Source organism: Megalobrama amblycephala, linkage group LG24 (assembly GCF_018812025.1).
Source record: "Megalobrama amblycephala isolate DHTTF-2021 linkage group LG24, ASM1881202v1, whole genome shotgun sequence".
Classification (NCBI taxonomy): Eukaryota; Metazoa; Chordata; class Actinopteri; order Cypriniformes; family Xenocyprididae; genus Megalobrama; species Megalobrama amblycephala.
In genome coordinates this window covers 33977621-33995756 of record NC_063067.1, presented here as the reverse complement: position 1 = coordinate 33995756, position 18136 = coordinate 33977621, and the positions used below count along the sequence as shown (strand labels likewise).

Here is an 18136-nt window from a genome sequence, read left to right as displayed (position 1 = left end):
GATGTAATGGTTTCATTGGGTTCAGAACTAGTTAAATTCAATTGCCAGTACTTATGATCAGTGTTGGGGTTACGCATTACAAGTAACTTGATTTATGTAATCAGATTACTTTTTCAAGTAACTAAAGTAATGCATTACTTTTTTCAATTTACAACATATCTAAGTTACTTTTTCAAATAAGTAATGCAAGTTACTTTTTCACCTTTATTGGCTGACAGCTCTTCTGTCTTCATGTTGAGAGAAATAAAGGTCAGAGGTGTTGTGTGCGCTGTGTGAACATGATGTTATTGTATTTTTAGACTAAAACATTCAGTATTCCTCAAAATGAACAGAATTGTATGCAAACCTGTAATAATTAACTATATTAAATTACAGAGATATTACTTTATGTATTTAATCTTACTTTATTAATCATTGTCTTTATTGCTGACATTCAATGATTAGATTTAGAAATAAGAGTGTTGAACTTCCTTCTTATAATCGTATTCTTCTTTAATCCAGAATGGCAGCACATCTGAAAGGTTTGTTTGAGCTGCGCCCTCTACTGTACAGGAGTAAATATGCATGTCCTTCAGTCTGAGGCTTATTCATTTCACTTTGAAAGGGCCTTAACATTTGCCAAAAATAGAACTGTTTTTGTTGTCATTAAAAAACAAACCCAAGCCCAGCCCAGGAGAGAAAAAGTAATGCAAAAGTAATTAACTTTCCATAAAAAGTAACTAAGCAATGCAATTAGTTACTTTTTTAGGGTGTAACGCAATATTGTAATGCATTACTTCTAAAAGTAACTTTCCCCAACACTGCTCAAATTGTAACTCCGTTTCTTTAGAAATGCAAAAATTGACGAGGCACACAATGGAAAATGAAGACATTTATTTTTATTTATTTATTTTTAAGTGAAATACAAGATCAGAAATGTGAAGCTTTTAATATTATATGCTACAAACATGACTTTTTTTTTTTCTGTATAAAATCTACACTCAAAAAATAATAAGCTTAATATGATGCATTTGTTAGTCATACATAAATGAAACGAGAATGACATTTATGTAATAATACTAATAAACAGAATGTTTTTAAACACAATAAACAGGTTTAAATATTTGTCATTAATAAATCCATTTTATTATATTCAAAACCAATCTCAGACATTTAACTAAATGAAGCTTGATTGTTGAACCATGTTTATATTTGTAATTGATTAAATGTAATTGTTTGTGCTTATTCCAAGGAATGTTAATAAATAGATTTTGAAAATATGATTAGGCTATTTAAATAACATCAAATAGGTGCAGATATTTAATAAACTATGCTATGATTTTTTTTTTCTTTTAGTATTTTAAATCTACCTTATTGTATTATTTTAGCTGAAAAGTTTTTATCGTCATTGTCAAGGAAACAAGTTGTAAAACAAGATGAAACTTTACATTCTTTCCACATTATATAGTTCACAGATCACAGCGGGAGCTCTGTGTGTTACTGTGGGATCCATAGTGATGGAGAACATTGAACTTTGCACAGCACTGTGAGATCAATGTTAACTGCATGGTGACATGAGCAGCCAGTTCAATTTCCCCCCAGCAGCGGCTGCAGTGCACCAATTATAACCCAACAGAGGGAGGTGAGAAGAAAGACATGCAGGTTTGTGTGCAGAAGTTCATTTTCAGGAAGTGCGTGTATGTTTGAATTCCTGTTCTCGTTTGTTTACTCATTGCAGAACAGGATGCGAACAGGCAGCACGTATCTCATCTCTCATCTTCTCAGCACCTGTCGTGAGGAGGAGCTGGGACTCGTGCCAATCGCCCGCTCCTCCCTTCGCAGAAACATATTAAGCAGCCAAGTATCTTACACACATGCAAAACTCTCTTTTGTAATGCTTTTTGATGCAGTTATTGTTCACGTCATCTGTTTCATAACTCTGTTTACCTCATAACTTCACTCAAAAGTGTATTGCTTTGGTACTGTGGTACCAAATGACAATAACATGGGACTTAGATATATAACACAATAGCCATATTCCTTTAGGCCTACTCCATTCTTCAAAGAATACAGATTACCATACATTCAGAATTTCTTTCATGTTGTGAGCTGTGGTTTTTATTCACTGAAGCGTGTTTCAGACTAACTGTAATACGAAACTGGGATACTGAACTGGGATACGAAACTACTGCAATGTCATTTCATCCATTAACACTTTCATGGTACACAGAACTGGTTCATTGCTTTTGTCTACAAGACAAAGATCAAGTCACCATGACGACTTTAGTAAACAGTGCATGTTCACTTCTTCAACGGCTGATGGGAGTAACTTGTTTGAGTTTTGTGAGGTAAAATGTTTCAAATTATAGATATGTTTAGCATATAGTTTAATGGTTGATAGACAGATCCGGGAGGGTTATAAATCTAGAAAAATGAGCATTATGTTTTACTTTGATGTTATGGAGTTCTTGATTTATCACAATAACTCGAATCATTTGAATTCAATCATTCCTTCACTGATCATTTTGGCATGTTACATTGTTACGCCAACAGGTGGTGACAAGAGTATCATTTGTGCATTATGAATGACTCAAATCACTCTCTCGTTCAACCAAAATATTATTTGTTTTTAATAATTAAACGTTAAAGCTGCAGTTTGTAACTTTTTTTGGTTAAAATTATCTCTTTATCTTAGCTCGATTCACAACGGTAAGCTTGTAATAATGTTTTATAATAAAATCGCTACTGGTGGGTTTCTGTGGGAAATTCGAGCATGCAGCCGTTCATCTTTGCGTCATTACGTCACGTCTGTAAACATGAAGAAGAAGGAGTCCCAGCTAGTAGGCTATAGGGTTCAAACGGGGCTAAAGGCGCCTTTGGTTTTATTTCCTTTTAACCACTAGATGGCACAAAAACCTGCCGCAGCACTTTCCTAAATATCTGCTTTTCATAATGCACATGCTAATTTGTCTGATCCTTGATGCGATCGCGGGCAGCAACGCAAAGTTGATTCTGAGGTAGTTTGATCTAATATTTGATGTTTTTTAAAAATGTTGTTGATTAAAGTAGCAAATGAGAGTCAATTAAATTAATGTTTGTATTTTCAGACAAAGGTCTTCTTAATGATTTTCAGTTTTGTTCAAGGTATTTGGGGTAAAAAGCGCCCCTGCTGTTGGGGCAAAAGGCACAATAATTAACATGATAATGAATAGCTGACTGACTTTTACATTTCTTGACATGACATGGTTAGATTCAGATGGTAAATATCATTTATCAAATTAGGTATCCATCTTGGAGATAATACCCATATTTATAATGAAACAATCATATTTAAAAAAATATTATATTAATCATATCATAATAACATCATTTATTGTTACTACTGTAAATCTATATTAAATATTATGGTATCTCCTTCAATGCTTTCAGAATCTTTACTTTTTAAAGTAATTTTGTTTCTGTATTTTTAAAATATATTTTTATATTAACATAGGCCTATTTTAATGACTATGGAAGAGGATTAGGGCCAAGCAATAATAAAAAAATAAAACCATCTCAAGATTAAAGTTGTTAAATTACGAGAAAAAGCTCGTTAAAATTTGAGAAAAAAGTCGAAATAAAATGTTGAGAATAAACTTGTTAAATTACGAGAAAAAACTCGTTAAAATTTAGAGAAAAAAGTCGAAATAAAATGTTGAGAATAAACTTGTTAAATTACGAGAAAAAACTCGTTAAATTTCGAGAAAAAAGTCGAAATAAAATGTTGAGAATAAACTCATTAAATTATGAGAAAAAAGTCATTAAATTATGACTTTGTTCTCATAATTTAACGACTTGTTTCTCGTAATTTAATGAGTTTATTCTCAACATTTTATCTCAACTTTTTTCTCGAAATTTAATGAGTTTTTTCTCGTAATTTAACAACTTTAATCCCGAGATGGTTTTATTTTTTTATTATTGCTTGGCCCTAATCCTTTTCCGTAAAATGACAGTATATTTATTTAACACAAATTATTGTATTTATCAAAATAGACAGAAAATAGTACAAATTTTACTAAAGTGATTCTTTTCAGCAAGTATTAACCTAGACATTATTAAAACATATTATTTTAGCTAAAGTATTTGTATGAACACTGTGTGCCTTTTACCCCATGTGAGGCTCCCCTCACCACCTCATACATTTATAAGATTTTAAACAAAATTAACAACTTTTATGATTTATTTTCACACAAAATCTGTTCCTCCATCAATGTTCAGTACAGAGATATATTTTTTCGGCAATCATACACTTTGAGAGTATAGTGAAAAGCTCATTTTCTCTTAAGGTGTGCCTTTAGCCCCGTTGTACCCTATCAGGTGAGGATGCTGCAGGTGACGGATCATTTATAGCCTTTTCTCAAAGCAGCTGCAATAATTAAACTTCATTTTGATGGCGGATTGTAATCCAGAAAGATCCAAATGACAATCATCAGTGACAACTGGAGATTCACCCGTAGTCAAAAGCAAAAGACTTCGGAAATTGAAATCTACAGGTAACGCTAATACACATAGTCACGCAATGCTGTTAACATTAACAATTTGAGAACAAAGTATAACAATAATAATAATTTGCATGGTTTGATGTGATCCGAGCTAAGAGATCGTTAGATTTAATCACCATTGACAACGCAATTTATTCTAATGCTTTTTTCTCAGTTAGTCAAAACAAAAGTGGCAGACATGTTACTTGTTCAGATGATATTTTCCAGTGAAAATTCTTACTTTGGTCATACTTCAAGACTACAGTCTGTGATTCTGAAGTTCAGTATCCACACCGGTGCGGTGACTGACAGCAAACATTAGATTCATCCTGTGCTGATGCACAACCCACGTAAAGATGATAATTCCACAAATAACTGCAGTTGCAGGTTTCAAACAGAGATGGCGACAGAGAGGCAAAACTTACAGATTGCAGCTTTAAAAACAATTCGTTACAGTCTTATTTTACTTAAAATATATATATTTTTTACAAATCTTTAAGAAATGGTGTTCAAAGTGTGAACAAATAATTTACCACTGGCAACATGGAAAATAAAAGTAGTGCAAGATAGTGTATCTGAAAAGTAGGCTATTGTTTTAGGATAACCTCATAGCCTATTCAAAGGTGCTTTTCTTCCCTACAATGTACAAACTCTTATTGTTTTGTATGAAACAAAAAGGATGCCATTGTGTTCTTGCCAACTTGAAAAGCTAATTTAACATAAATAAAATGTTGTTGTAGGCCTATAGCTTATAAGTGAAAGATGGCGGGGCGAAAATCACGGAACAGTATTTCAGTGAAGATGTGCCCTCAGCAGAGAGCCCGTCACGAAGCCTACAACGAGCCGTCTAAAGAAACACAGAGATGGATGGCAGAGGCAAGACAGCGCGTGTGCATGCATCTAAATCATCAAAAATCCCGTCAGGTCTGCAACCCCAACACTGCTGCCGAGCGTCAAAACCAACTCACAGCACAATTAAAAGCCGCCGAGGCGAGGAATCGTGTTAGACAACTGAGACGACACTATCAAGACCTAAAGGCAAGGTGTTTGTTTGTTTGGTTGGTTGGTTCCCTCAGTATATTCATCTAAAGTTACGTTGCCCTGGCCCATAGCAGTTTGTACTAAGCGGTGTGATTGTTATACAGCTGTAGCCTATTGGCAGTGACAGACATTTACTTGGGTAAAGTTGGTTTTATATTCGCACATTCGGACATCCGTATTCAATAGCCTTGTTAATCACACTACATTGGACATTCAGTGGACATTCACAAGTAAATATGCCATTAAAACAACACTTGCCTATTTTGATCGACTGTGAAAAATGTTGTAAGTTGACAATCGTTGGTTGTCAATATCATGTCGCTGCTTAAAATTCGCAAACATTAATTTATTGCACATTTATTGGAAAGTCTGAATTTATCAGAAGTCCGAATGTGCGAATATAAAACCAACTTTACCGAAGTAAGACATTTTGTGTTTCGCAAGGTTTGCTGCTTGAGTTGTTGTGGTGTTGATTCACATTGTTTCTAGATTATCAGATGCATTTTAAATAATTGGAAAAAGTTTAAAGGGATAGTTCACCCAAAAATGAAAATTATCCCATCATTTACTCACCCTCAGTCCATCCTAGGTGCAGGTGACTTTCTTCAGTGATTCTAGTTTATAAAGTTATAAATATGGATATTTTTCTTACAAAAATGCATCGCTTCACTTCAGAAGATATTTATTAACCCCCTGGAGCTGTATAGATTACTTTTATAATGGATGGATGGGTTTTTTTGGGATTCAAAATACCGGTTACTATTCACTCCCATTATAAAGCTTGGAAGAGTTTGTGTTTGACTGAAAACTGCTGGTCGTATACACCTAGGATGGCTTAAGGGTGAGTAAATTATGTGATATTCTTTTATTTTTGGGTGAACTATCCCTTTAATTGGCCAAAAGTTTGTTCTTGGGTTCTTGTGTTAGCAATGGTTACCTCTGAAGAAAGTGCAGCCATCATGGCTTTGGCCTCACATGCAAGGAAATTGCTGCAGAAAATATTACTTTTGAAAGAACCATTTATCAGATCATCAAGGAGCAAGGTTTAACTGCAGTGAAGAAGGCTTCAGGACGTCCCAGAGTGTCTCCTCCTGTGTCACCACCAGTGCAGAACTGCTCAGTATTGTCAGCAGGTGGGTGTGAGAGCATCTGCACGCACACTCAGGCCAAGACTTGTGGACAATGGCCTGGTGGACAATGGCATTTTTCTTGGAGAGAAGCCACTTCAGAAAAAGATCAAGGAAATTCTCTAGGAAGTACAAGAATTGGACTGCAGAAGACAAAGATATTTTCTTTTTTGAGGCCCCCATCAGACTGTTTGAGACATCTGGAAAATTGTTTGTCTGGAGAAGAAAAGGTAAACGCTTCCATCCTGTGTCCTGTGTCGTGCCAACAGTGAAGTATCCGGAGACCATCCATGTGTGGGGTTGCTTTTCATCCAAGGAAGTGACCTCTCTCAGAATTCTGCCCCAAAACAATAAAGAATGGTATCAAACTGTCCTGCAAGAGCAACTTCTTCCAAAGAACCAAAAGCAATTTAATTATGACGATCCATGCATTTTCCAGCATGATGATGATGTGGCTCGGAGATCGTTACATTGAAATTTCGAAATTCCCCGGATCTTAATGCCGTCGAGAACCGGTGGTCAGTCCTCAGAAGGCAAGCTGATAAGCAGAAGCCCACAAATTGTGATCAGCTCTGAGCATAATAAGGCAGGAATGAATCGCCATCAGTCAGGATTTGTCCCAGAAGCTGATGCCAGAGTGAATTGCAAAGATTATGAAGAAGAAGGGACTGTAAATATTGACTCTTTACATAAATTGAATGTTTTTGCAAATAAAGCATTTAAAACTTATGAAATGGTTATTGTTTTACAATATATACCATAAAAAAATAATCTACAATATACTGAAGCAGCAAACTTTGCAAAATACTGCCAATACTTTTGCCCATGGCTGTACATAGTTATCCATGATTGATTAATTTATTTTTTACATGTAAGAGCCATATTTAGCTGGTCACATTTTTAACATTTATACTGTCGTGCTTCCACATTCATGTAAAATAAAACTGCTTTATTGGGTTACTTACAGTATATGACTGGAGTCTTCATCTCATTTAAAGCTGGCATGAAATTAAATTTTACTAAATGCATGCTATTGATCTTACTGTACACAGTTTGTGCATGCATATGTTTTTTACCTCACTCATAATGTTTAATCAAAATGTCATAACTCGATCTTCTGGTGAAACAACAGACTTTTCTTGTAAAATGTACTCCAATCATCTTTGTTTGTTTTATTTACAACTTTAAGAAAATCTTTTTACAGTAATTTGATGTAATTTATTTGGGGTTTAAAAAAACTAAGTGCACCTTTAATCAAAAAACATTACAAGTGTTACAATGTTACTGTTATAAATCTCACCCAGGAAGGATACTCAGTAGAGCATTTGCCTCCTTGACGCTTGCCTAAAAGTCTAATCTCTCTCCTTTGCAAATTTTCAGGAGCAGGAAATTAACTTAATGATTTCATGCCAGTCTAACGCGCAGAGGGCTGTACGCCTGGAGCATTTACTCACTGTGAGAGAGAGGAAGATAAACCACACAGACTGCATGGACCAATTACAGGTGGATATTTTTACTTAAAAGGCATCAAATCTCATAGATACCCCATATTTTACTTTTATTATCAGTATAAATGTACTGTTGCTCCAGGAAATGTGCGAGTCAAGCCCCAAAATGTTCTACAACAGAAGTAGGAGCAGAGGGACTGTGATCTTTGCTTCATTTCCCCTTTCCCACTGCTGTAATGCCGTTAAGCAGCCCCCAGTTGACAATTTCTCATTGACCGTCACAGTCCTGATGCTATCTGCTAAATAAGCATGACCAGAGAGAGAGAGAGAGAGAGAAAGCTCCAGATCTCTCATATTCTAACAGGTGGAGGGACATGTTCAATTATCTCCCCTCAGCAGGCAGATATTTAAGTGACTGCTTCTGTTTTGTCTCAGCCTTTATTTTACCCTGAAGGGTTTATAAAAAAAAAATAAAAAAAACTTCATAAGAATCTTGACAACAGGGTTCCTAATCTGACTTTCCTTTCAAAGTCATGTTATCTTTAGAAGTAAAATGTCAATGCAGTGCCAAGTGTCATCTGTGTAACATCGGCAGACTTGGTCTGCTGCCATGCGAGACCCTACACTGATGGAACTGAAATTAAAAGGACTTAGATCGAGCTGTTAAAAAAAAGAGCACACTCAAACATGCATGATTTATTGATCTGTAGATCAATACTTGAGGTCTTCACCAAATATAACACTTAAAACAGTTCAAGAGATTGCATGTATTTTTAATGCTAAAGGCCTCTGTAAGTGTATACAGGTTCTTTTTTTTTTTTTTTTTTTTCTTCACTTAAAGGAATAATTTACCCAAAAAGAAAATTGTGTCATCATGCATTCATTCTCATTTTTACGGAAGAGGATTAGGTCCAAGCAATAATAAAAAAATAAAACCATCTCGAGATTAAAGTTGTTAAATTTTGAGAAAAAACTCGTTAATCACGCTAAATCACGAAATTTGTTGTCATAATTTAACAACTTTTTTCTCATAATTTAATGACTTTATTCTCATAATTTAATGAGTTTATTCTCAACATTTTATCTCGACTTTTTTCTCGAAATTTAACGACATTTTTCTCATAATTTAACGAATTTGTTCTCGTAATTTAACAATTTTTTTCTCGTAATTTAATGACTTTATTCTCAACATTTTATCTCGACTTTTTTCTCGAAATTTAACAACATTTTTCTCATAATTTAATGAATTTGTTCTCGTAATTTAACAACTTTTTTCTCGTAATTTAATGACTTAATTCTCAACATTTTATCTTGACTTTTTTCTTGAAATTTAACAACTTTAATCTCGAGATGGTTTTATTTTTTTTTATTATTGCTTGTGGCCCTAATCCTCTTCCGTACATTTTCCATGTTCCAAACCTGACTTTCTGTTTTTGTTTTTTGTTTTTCTGCGGAACACAAAAGTAGATATTTTAAAGAGTGGATTTTGTTGCCTAAATAATGAAAGCAGTTACTTTAATATTATTTATATACTATCAGTTTTTTAAATATTTTAAATTAGCTTGTATATTTTGAGTTTTTCATTTTAATTTTAGTTTAATTTTTAGTAATTTTGTTATGTGATTATTTTTATATTTTATATTTAGTTCAGTTTTAGTTTTTATTTCTAATTAGTTTTTCAATCGTGACAACTCTCTTAATAGTTTAAGCATGTTATTGAATATGGCAATGTTAATGCATTTGATCTTGGTGGACTGATCTGCTATGCTGCCACTGCTGCTGCAGAGCACGTATGGACTTGCTTCTGCTAATAGATACACAGACACACTGCTGTGAGCATGTAAGATATGCTGCTGCTGCTGCTGCATAAATAGACATATATAAACCCTGTAGCAGATCTAGTCAGGTGGAGCTGGGGAGGTGGAGGGGTTCAGAGGAAGGACTAGCTTACAATAAACACTGAACCAGACTATTTGAATGTTGAGCAAGCAATCTCATTGGCTACAAGATCAGCATTGGCCAATGTGGTAATGTTGTGATTGCTTGCAGACTACATGTAAAGGACCTATCAGCCTGTGCCATCTAGAGTTTCATGACTGAACTAGATATTAAAGGTGCCCTAGAACCAGTTTTTACAAGATGTAATATAAGTCTAAGGTGTCCCCTGAATGTGTCTGTGAAGTTTCAGCTGAAAATACCCCATAGATGTTTTTTAATTAATTTTTTTAACGGCCTATTTTGGGGCATCATTAACTATGCACCGATTCAGCGCGCGGCCCCTTTAAATCGTGCGCTCCCTGCCCCCCGAGCTCTCGACTATAATACAGTGCATAAACAAAGTTCACACAGCTAATATAACCCTCAAATGGATCTTTACAAGATGTTCGTCATGCATACTGCATGCATGCGTCAGATTATGTGAGTAAAGTATTTATTTGGATGTTTACATTTGATTCTGAATGAGTTGAGGCTGTGCTCCGTGGCTAACAGGCTAATGCTACACTGTTGGAGAGATTTATAAAGAATGAAGTTGTGTTTATGAATTATACAGACAGTAAACAGTGTTTAAAAATGAAAATAACGACGGCTCTTGTCTCTGTGAATACAGTAAGAAACGATGGTAACTTTAACCACATTTAACAGTACATTAGCAACATGCTAATGAAACATTTAGAAAGACAATTTACAAATATCACTAAAAATATCATGATATCATGGATCATGTCAGTTATTATTGCTCCATCTGCCATTTTTCACTATTGTTCTTGCTTGCTTACCTAGTCTGATGATTCAGCTGTGCACAGATCCAGACGTTAATACTGGCTGCCCTTGTCTAACGCCTTGAACATGAGCTGGCATATGCAAATATTGGGGGCGTACATATTAATGATCCCGACTGTTACGTAACAGTCAGTGTTATGTTGAGATTCGCCTGTTCTTCTGAGGTCTTTTAAACAAATGAGATTTACATAAGAAGGAGAAAACAATGGAGTTTGAAACTCAATGTATGTCATTTCCATGAACTGAACTCTTGTTATTCAACTATGCCGAGGTAAATTCAATTTTTGATTCTAGGGCACCTTTAAGTTAAGTTCTCCATCTAATATTTGTTTTGTTTCACTGACTTTCATTGTACATACAAAACCAGTTGAAACAGTCTTCAGTATCTTTTGTGTTCTGCAGAAGAAAGAGAGTCAAAGAGTTTGGAATGACACGAGGGCGATTAAATAAAGACAGAAGTTTCATTTTTGTCTGAACTATTGCCTTAATTCGACTGCTTATGAAACGTTTATGTTAGCGTTCCTCATTTGCAAGTCGCTTTGGATAAAAGTGTCTGCTACATGAATAGATGTACATATAAATAAACTTGGAAGTGCATTTTTAAGAACATGAACTTTTCAAAGAAATGTTTGACATATTCTGTTGCTTATCTTTTTTTGTGCTCTATTTAGAGACGAAGAGTTGAAGAGATCCTAGAGGATGAGAAAGGCCTGACCATCAACCGCAGATGACTGAAGACAAAAAGAAACAGATCTGAGACTGAAAATGCAGATTATATTGTAGCCCTGCGTGCCATTTTTTATGTTTGATTATACTTTAATGAACCTTGGTTTCTGAGCATAGAAGATATGAACAGTAAATGTGTTTCCATCATAGTTTATGCACGTTTTCTTATCTGATGAAAAAATGTATCCACTTCAATTGAGCGCATAAGATTTTTATGTGCATTTTTATAATTTATGCTCATCTTGGCGTTTCCATCCAGCTGCATTTTATGCCATATCCCAAAAAGCACATAGGTGGAAACATAGATGTTGGAAATTTCAAGAAATATATTACCTTACTACCACAGACCAATAAAGCATTCATGTTTAGGAATGTACTGGTTTCAAAATTCTGGCTGAGGCAATAAGCCGATAATTATTTTGTCATTAATGACCGATATTAAAGTTCTATGATATTTTGTAGAGGAAAAAAAAAAAGTACAAGTGAATCACAACATAATAATAATAATAATGCATTTTATTTAACGGCGCCTTTCAAAACACCCAAGGTCACCTTACAGGTAAACAAGCAATAACAATATACATTATATAACAACACAACTTAAAACACACATGCATCATAGAGACAGTAAAATAAGTAGTAAATCATAAAAAAGCCTGTGTAAAAAGGTAGGTCTTAAGACGGGATTTAAAAGTATGCAGACTGTCAATATTACGGATATCGAGAGGGAGAGAGTTCCATAGGCGAGGGGCCGCATGGCTAAAAGTTCTAGCTCCCATGGTAGTTAAGCGTATACGTGGTAAGACAAGAGAAAGTGTGAGTGAGGATCGTAAAGTGCGCGAAGGGGTGTAAATATGAATAAGATCAGTAAGATATGGGGGAGCGAGACTGTGCAATGCCTTGAATGTGAGAAGCAGGATTTTAAAGTCAATTCGATATTTCACTGGTAACCAGTGAAGTCGCTGGAGAGTTGGTGAGATGTGCATGGTAGAAGGGGTTCTAGTAAGAACACGAGCCGCAGAGTTCTGAACCAACTGAAGTTTATAGAGAAGTTTTGAAGGAAGACCAGTAAGAAGAGCATTGCAGTAATCAATACGTGAAGAAACCAGTGCATGAATGAGAATTGCAGTATTGTTCATTGGAAGGGAGAGACGAAGGCGATTAATATTACGTAGATGAAAGTATGCAGTACGTGTAATATTATTAATATGGGCTTCAAATGAAAGTGTGCTATCCAGAATAACACCCAAACTCTTAACCTGTGAGGAGGGATAAATGGGATGCTGATCGATATCCACAGAAATACTGTCAGATTTAGTCAAAGTGGATTTTGTCCCTACAAGTAGGACCTCGGTTTTATTATTATTAAGCTTAAGAAAGTTAGCTGAGAGCCAGTCTTTAATTTCAGCTAAACAACGGGACAAAGAAGGCGGTGGAAGAGAGTCAGAGGGTTTGGAAGACAGGTAGAGCTGGGTGTCATCAGCGTAGCAGTGAAAGTGAATACCATATTTCCTGAAAATGTGACCAAGTGGGAGTAGATAGATAATGAATAAGAGTGGGCCCAAAACAGAACCCTGAGGAACACCAGTAGTGACTGTAGATGATCTCAGTGAAAAAAAAAGTGAAAACAGTGAAAAAAAAAGTTTAATTATTAGTGCTTTTAAGTATTAACTTGAAGTCCAGTGTTATTTTTGTATTATTTATATACTAGTATAGTGTTAACTAATATTTTGAATTAACTTCTTTATAGACATTATGCGCCAGAGAAACAAGCGCGCCGCCATCTTTATAATATTGTCTTTGAACTTCCATTTTTGCGGTAGCTCTGTACATTTCTATGGCATTGCTGTCGCTTTTGCCATTTTTAATAGTTTTTATTTTGTGTAAAGTTAAATTTTTCATTTTGTGTACATTTTACTTGGTATAAAGAGTACCTGAAAACCATACTTGAGTAAATGTACAGATACCTTACATCGGAAATGACAAGTTACAAGACACCAATTCCAATACGACTTCAGTACAAGTATCTGATTTTAACAGTATTTTACTCATGCTGAATGTAAGGCTCAGAGATGCACTAGTCCAACCCGATCACATGAGAATGCGTATCAATAGTACGCGAGTGTTGGCCGTGCATATGATACGCAGTTTTTTGCATGCATATGATATGCACTTTACGGCGTGTATGTAATACGCTTGTTAGTCTTGGGTAGGATTAGTGGTGTGGGATCGTGCCAATTGTACGCCATAAAGTGCGTATCATATGCATGCGGAAAACTACGTATCATATGCACGCTAATCCGCATTGTCATGAGACTGGGTTCACTAGTCCTGAGAGACATGCTGGTGAAAATAAGAAACAATTGATTTGTAAGATGAGAAATAAAGTTTATTTTCAAAATCAGAATAAAACTGAACACCTCAATATTGCAATAAATCAAGGTCGACACAACAACCTTTTAAACGTCTACAAACTCTCAAGTCTCAGTTGAGCTCAAGTGCACAGAAAGGCCACGAGTAAACCGAATTAAACAGTCAAAGTCTACTGTATGTGCTGGTTTGAACCTCATCACCAGCTGCAATCATTTCCTCATCTAATAAATCAAACACCTGCGATCAGCAACTACCTGCTAATGCATTCACATTCACGTAAAATATCTTTGTTGACACGTTTTGGGTGAGTAAAGGCAAAATGCACAAGATATAGTACCTTCAATGCTCTTAGATGACGATATCGCTTCTTTATATCAGAAACAAACTGCTGCAGAAAAAGTTAGGTGTCATGAAAAATGTAATTTGTAATTGCATTACTCATCACAAATGTAGTGGAGTAAAAAGTACATTTACTTAGTCAAAAATGTAGTCAAATAGAGAGTAAAAGCTGCCAACATCTTTGATACTCAATACAACTACAACGTAGCCAAAAAGATACTTAAGTACATTTACTCAAATACTTTACACCTCTGAATTTTAGTAGTTTTATGTTCTTTTGCTATTTTTAATAGTTTTTATTTTAAATATTTAAAATATATATTTTGCCAAGGCAACATTTGTAATTTTATTTCAGCTTTGTTTCAATGAACACAAACAATTTGTAATACTTTTTTAGTTTTATAGTTAATAACAACACTGGTTAGATGACAGCAAAGCTAATCTAAATGTAAAATACATTGAATGTATTGTAAATTGACTGGTTTAGGAATGTAATTTTTATAGATATTAATTCATATTTGAGCAGTATCAGATTAGAGGACTAACTGTTGTATAAAATCCACTGTGCAGCACTTGCAATAACCAGAGGTCTGAACCTCTGATCTTATTGTCTTATATTTCATAGTTTCTGCTGCATCTCCAAACTGGGTTTTGGAAACCAACGGGGGATGCCAAAGTGGAGAGTGGATGTTCAGTAATACCATCTCAGCAGATTATGATCGAGAACAAAAACCCATCTAGACAAAATGAAAGTCTTGAGCTGAAGCACAGAGGATTTCAGGGTGAAAAAAAAGAAGAAAGAAAGGCCCAGACTGACATTACCGGCAAATAGATGTGAGAGTAAAGGCGAGGCAGCTTGCCATGTCAGTAGCAGTCAAACACAGGATTCTGGCAGCAAGGCTTTTTTGTGTGTGAAGTGTCTGTAAGCATCAGGGGGTGAATCTGGCAGCGGGGGGTCAGACTGAGCTGATGAAGTATAGTGTCCGAGTAATAGAGCTGCCCCCAAATCACCTTGATGTTATGACAGAAAGGGAGCTAATAATAGCTGCAGTGTGTCAAAGTGCTTTAAGTTGAGAATTACACTCTTATTTCTTCATGCTTCAGAGGGAGGTAAACAAAGTCAGAATTCAACCTAATTATGGCTTAAAGTCATTATGTCAGCATTGTAATTAGAGGGCAGGGAGGGTGAAAGATTGGTCAATTTCACGTCTCTTAGATTAAAGATGAAGATGACAGGAAGCAGATAACACAATTAGCTAAAGGTGGGGAGAGAAAATTGCCTGTAGCCTTAACAGCATAGACTATCATTAATTATACCTAAAGGAATGGCTTTTTAAAGGCTTTCTTATTGTGCTGTGCTTAACTAAATGCTCAGCCAAATAGGTGCTTTTAGGAGGGATATGCGTTTAATCGTATGATAAATCAAACTGCGGACTTCTTAATGGTGTATAGGAGAGGGAGTTCAGCCCTACAGTGAGGCAGAGACACCAAGTGGTCGAAACCCTCAGCCATTTCCTATATCACTGTTGAACAGTGGAGTCACTTCACAACAGTCTGCTGTATAGCAACTCTATTAGTAAAAGCACAGCAAATCTTGCAATAACACGAATCTAGATCATTTAAAGTGATAAAACTCGCATATTAACCCAGCTGAGTTGCATCTCTTTGATGTTTTTATATCTTCAGGAATTTTGCAGAAATGCTTTTGGGCGACTTGCTCTTCTTCTTAGTGTTTGGCGCCCCCTGCTGGATATTTGCAAGATTTCTGTGAAGGCGTGATGATTTCTATGAAATAATTATGATTAAATTAATAGAATTTATTTATGATTTAAATCATCATATGTGCTTTGTGGTCTATAAACTGTTATATGCATGTAAAAAAATCACATATTTGAGTTGGGTAGAAGTTATGTGAATGTTAGGGTTATTCACACACACACACACACACACACACACACACACATATATATATATATATATATATATATATATATATATATATATATATATATATATATATATATATATATATAAGAGAGACTCAGATCATGCAAGCGACTCTATGACTGAAGTCCCAAACATTTAGTGAAGATACAGTTTTATTTTGTCATTTTAATCAACACATTGCGTTTGCTACTATTTCAGCTACCCGATTATGGGCAGATCAACTTGAAAAGTTCCGCTGAAAATGACAATTACTGAGGAAGTCCTTCGTCAATCGACTGAGTAGAACTGTCTAAATCAGCGCATGCGCAATTCATCCTCAGCCTGCCTCCGTAAGGGTGTCGATTCTCAAGCTGGAACATTGGAGAAAAAAAAGATACTGTATTTTACACACAAAACAGGCAAAAACAAACGGATGTGCTTCAGAAAACGAAACGGCTACCGCCCTCCAGATCATTTTAATGCCAAAATTGTAAGTATTGTCATCGTTCGCGTTTTTCAACAGCATAAACGTTGAGTTTGCCAGTGGATGGTGGGTTCTTTTCCGTTTTTTTTCCCGAAGAATGGGTCGTCCTCCGTAAATCCCAATCTTCTGTCTCCACATTTGTTTTTGTTTTTCTGCACAGTCTTGTATAACTTACTTCTATGGCTTGGTGAAAACGAAGCTTTCTTAGAAATAGAGCGGTGAATGTCTTCGAGAGAGACTACAGTCGAGCAGAGGAATGCCGCTTTCATTCGCGTCTCCCGTTTCGCTTCATCAGGATGGGATAGATTGGATATGTGGCTACACTGAGTTGTCATCTGCTGGAAGATGTGTTTTGTGAGCCCCGTGCAGTAGTCGTGCGCCCGGTGTGTGTGTATCAGGGGCATTACGCGTTTGATTTTTCCTCACAAAAACAATATTTGCATAACACATCATGGTTTCACCACAGTCGATGTTTTAAATCTCTGCGCGTAAAGCAGCGCGAGCTGATACAATGTTGCTTTTGGGGCATTTCAGTTCACTAATGCACGGATTGTAGCGTTGTATGAGGGGGATATTTTCAATTCAAACATCTAGGAAGTGGGGGAGGATAACGCTCAGGTTATCATCTGTCACTGCCGTCTTTCTCTAGATTAACCGTGTATTTTACGCGACCAATAAGAATAAACTTTGCATTCGTTGTATTCGCGTGTCTTTTTTCGTCTCGAAAGATGTTCTTTTTCCATTTAGCTGGCTGTGTAGTAAAGCGCGTTCGCGATGCACGCGCGGGACCTTCGGGTGAATGAATTCTGTGCGCGCGTTCTCGTGGCTATCGGGGGGCGGGGCCCGCGGTGTCGCGTGGCGGCGTAGCTTTGAACGCGTTCGCGCGTGTCGCTGCAGAAATGGAGGGGAGACACAGCGCTCGTGCACCTCTGACGTCAGAGAGAGAATTCCCGAGGTTAGGAGATATTTATGTCCAATCAATGACTCTATGTGACCTTTTGGTAGTCAAGCCTGGATTTTTTTTTTTTTTTTTTTTTGACCACACCACAGGCATGTCTGTTATTTGACGGAATTCGGGTTGATTGGGACACATTTTTCCTAGTGATCCCAATTCACCCTAATCATCACAGTGTATGTAGCCTTCTTAGTTTGTGGTGACAACAGCAAGGTCTATATTTAGCAAAAAGAATGGCATGTTTTGAAACACCAAGTAAGCTTCCACGTGGGCATGCCAGTCAAAGCTCAGCTGCTTTGATATCTTCAGCATCTCTGCTGTACCAGGAATCTGATTTGTTCCACCAAGTTCACAGAGAATGTTTGCATTTTCTTTCTTTTAATGGTGCATTTGGCATTTATTAAACCATATATCTCCTTCAAATGTGAGAAGAGACC

At 36.0% G+C, this 18136-nt stretch overlaps 2 protein-coding genes across 10 annotated transcripts in view; both read left to right on the top strand.

The window, feature by feature from the left end:
• The first annotated feature begins 2222 nt into the window (after nucleotides 1–2222).
• On the top strand, nucleotides 2223–12119 carry LOC125260153 (protein LKAAEAR1-like). Of its 2 annotated transcripts, XM_048178366.1 has the most exons (4): nucleotides 2223–2327; nucleotides 5240–5537; nucleotides 8048–8170; nucleotides 11568–12119. In XM_048178366.1, exons 2-4 carry the CDS (start codon nucleotides 5262–5264, stop codon nucleotides 11625–11627), a joined length of 459 nt encoding a protein of 152 aa, XP_048034323.1. In that variant the 5' UTR covers nucleotides 2223–2327; nucleotides 5240–5261; the 3' UTR covers nucleotides 11628–12119. The 2 variants fall into 2 exon arrangements, with proteins under 2 accessions (XP_048034323.1, XP_048034324.1); XM_048178367.1 differs by lacking the exon at nucleotides 5240–5537 and having other exon boundaries at nucleotides 2262–2327.
• Nucleotides 12120–16559: 4440 nt separating this feature from the next.
• The window catches only part of rgs19 (regulator of G protein signaling 19), a 70576-nt gene continuing 68999 nt past the window's right edge, over nucleotides 16560–18136 (top strand). For 4 of the 8 annotated variants that reach the window (XM_048177207.1, XM_048177209.1, XM_048177208.1 and 1 more), the window contains exon 1: nucleotides 16563–16750. Coding sequence is in view for 3 of the 8 variants with exons in the window: in XM_048177203.1 (XP_048033160.1) it covers nucleotides 16583–16750 (168 nt within the window). In the remaining 5 variants the exon portion in view is untranslated. Of the gene's footprint in view, nucleotides 16751–18136 lie in introns of all 8 variants that reach the window. The other 4 variants (XM_048177203.1, XM_048177205.1, XM_048177210.1 and 1 more) reach the window with 3 other exon arrangements.

Bases quoted from the DNA above. Each gene is read 5' to 3' on its own strand.
- LOC125260153 (XM_048178366.1), top strand. From the start codon at position 5,262: ATGGCGGGGCGAAAATCACGGAACAGTATTTCAGTGAAGATGTGCCCT. The intron at 5,538-8,047 runs GCAAGGTGTTTG...GCAAATTTTCAG, and splicing joins GACACTATCAAGACCTAAAG to GAGCAGGAAATTAACTTAAT. The intron at 8,171-11,567 runs GTGGATATTTTT...TGCTCTATTTAG, and splicing joins ACTGCATGGACCAATTACAG to AGACGAAGAGTTGAAGAGAT.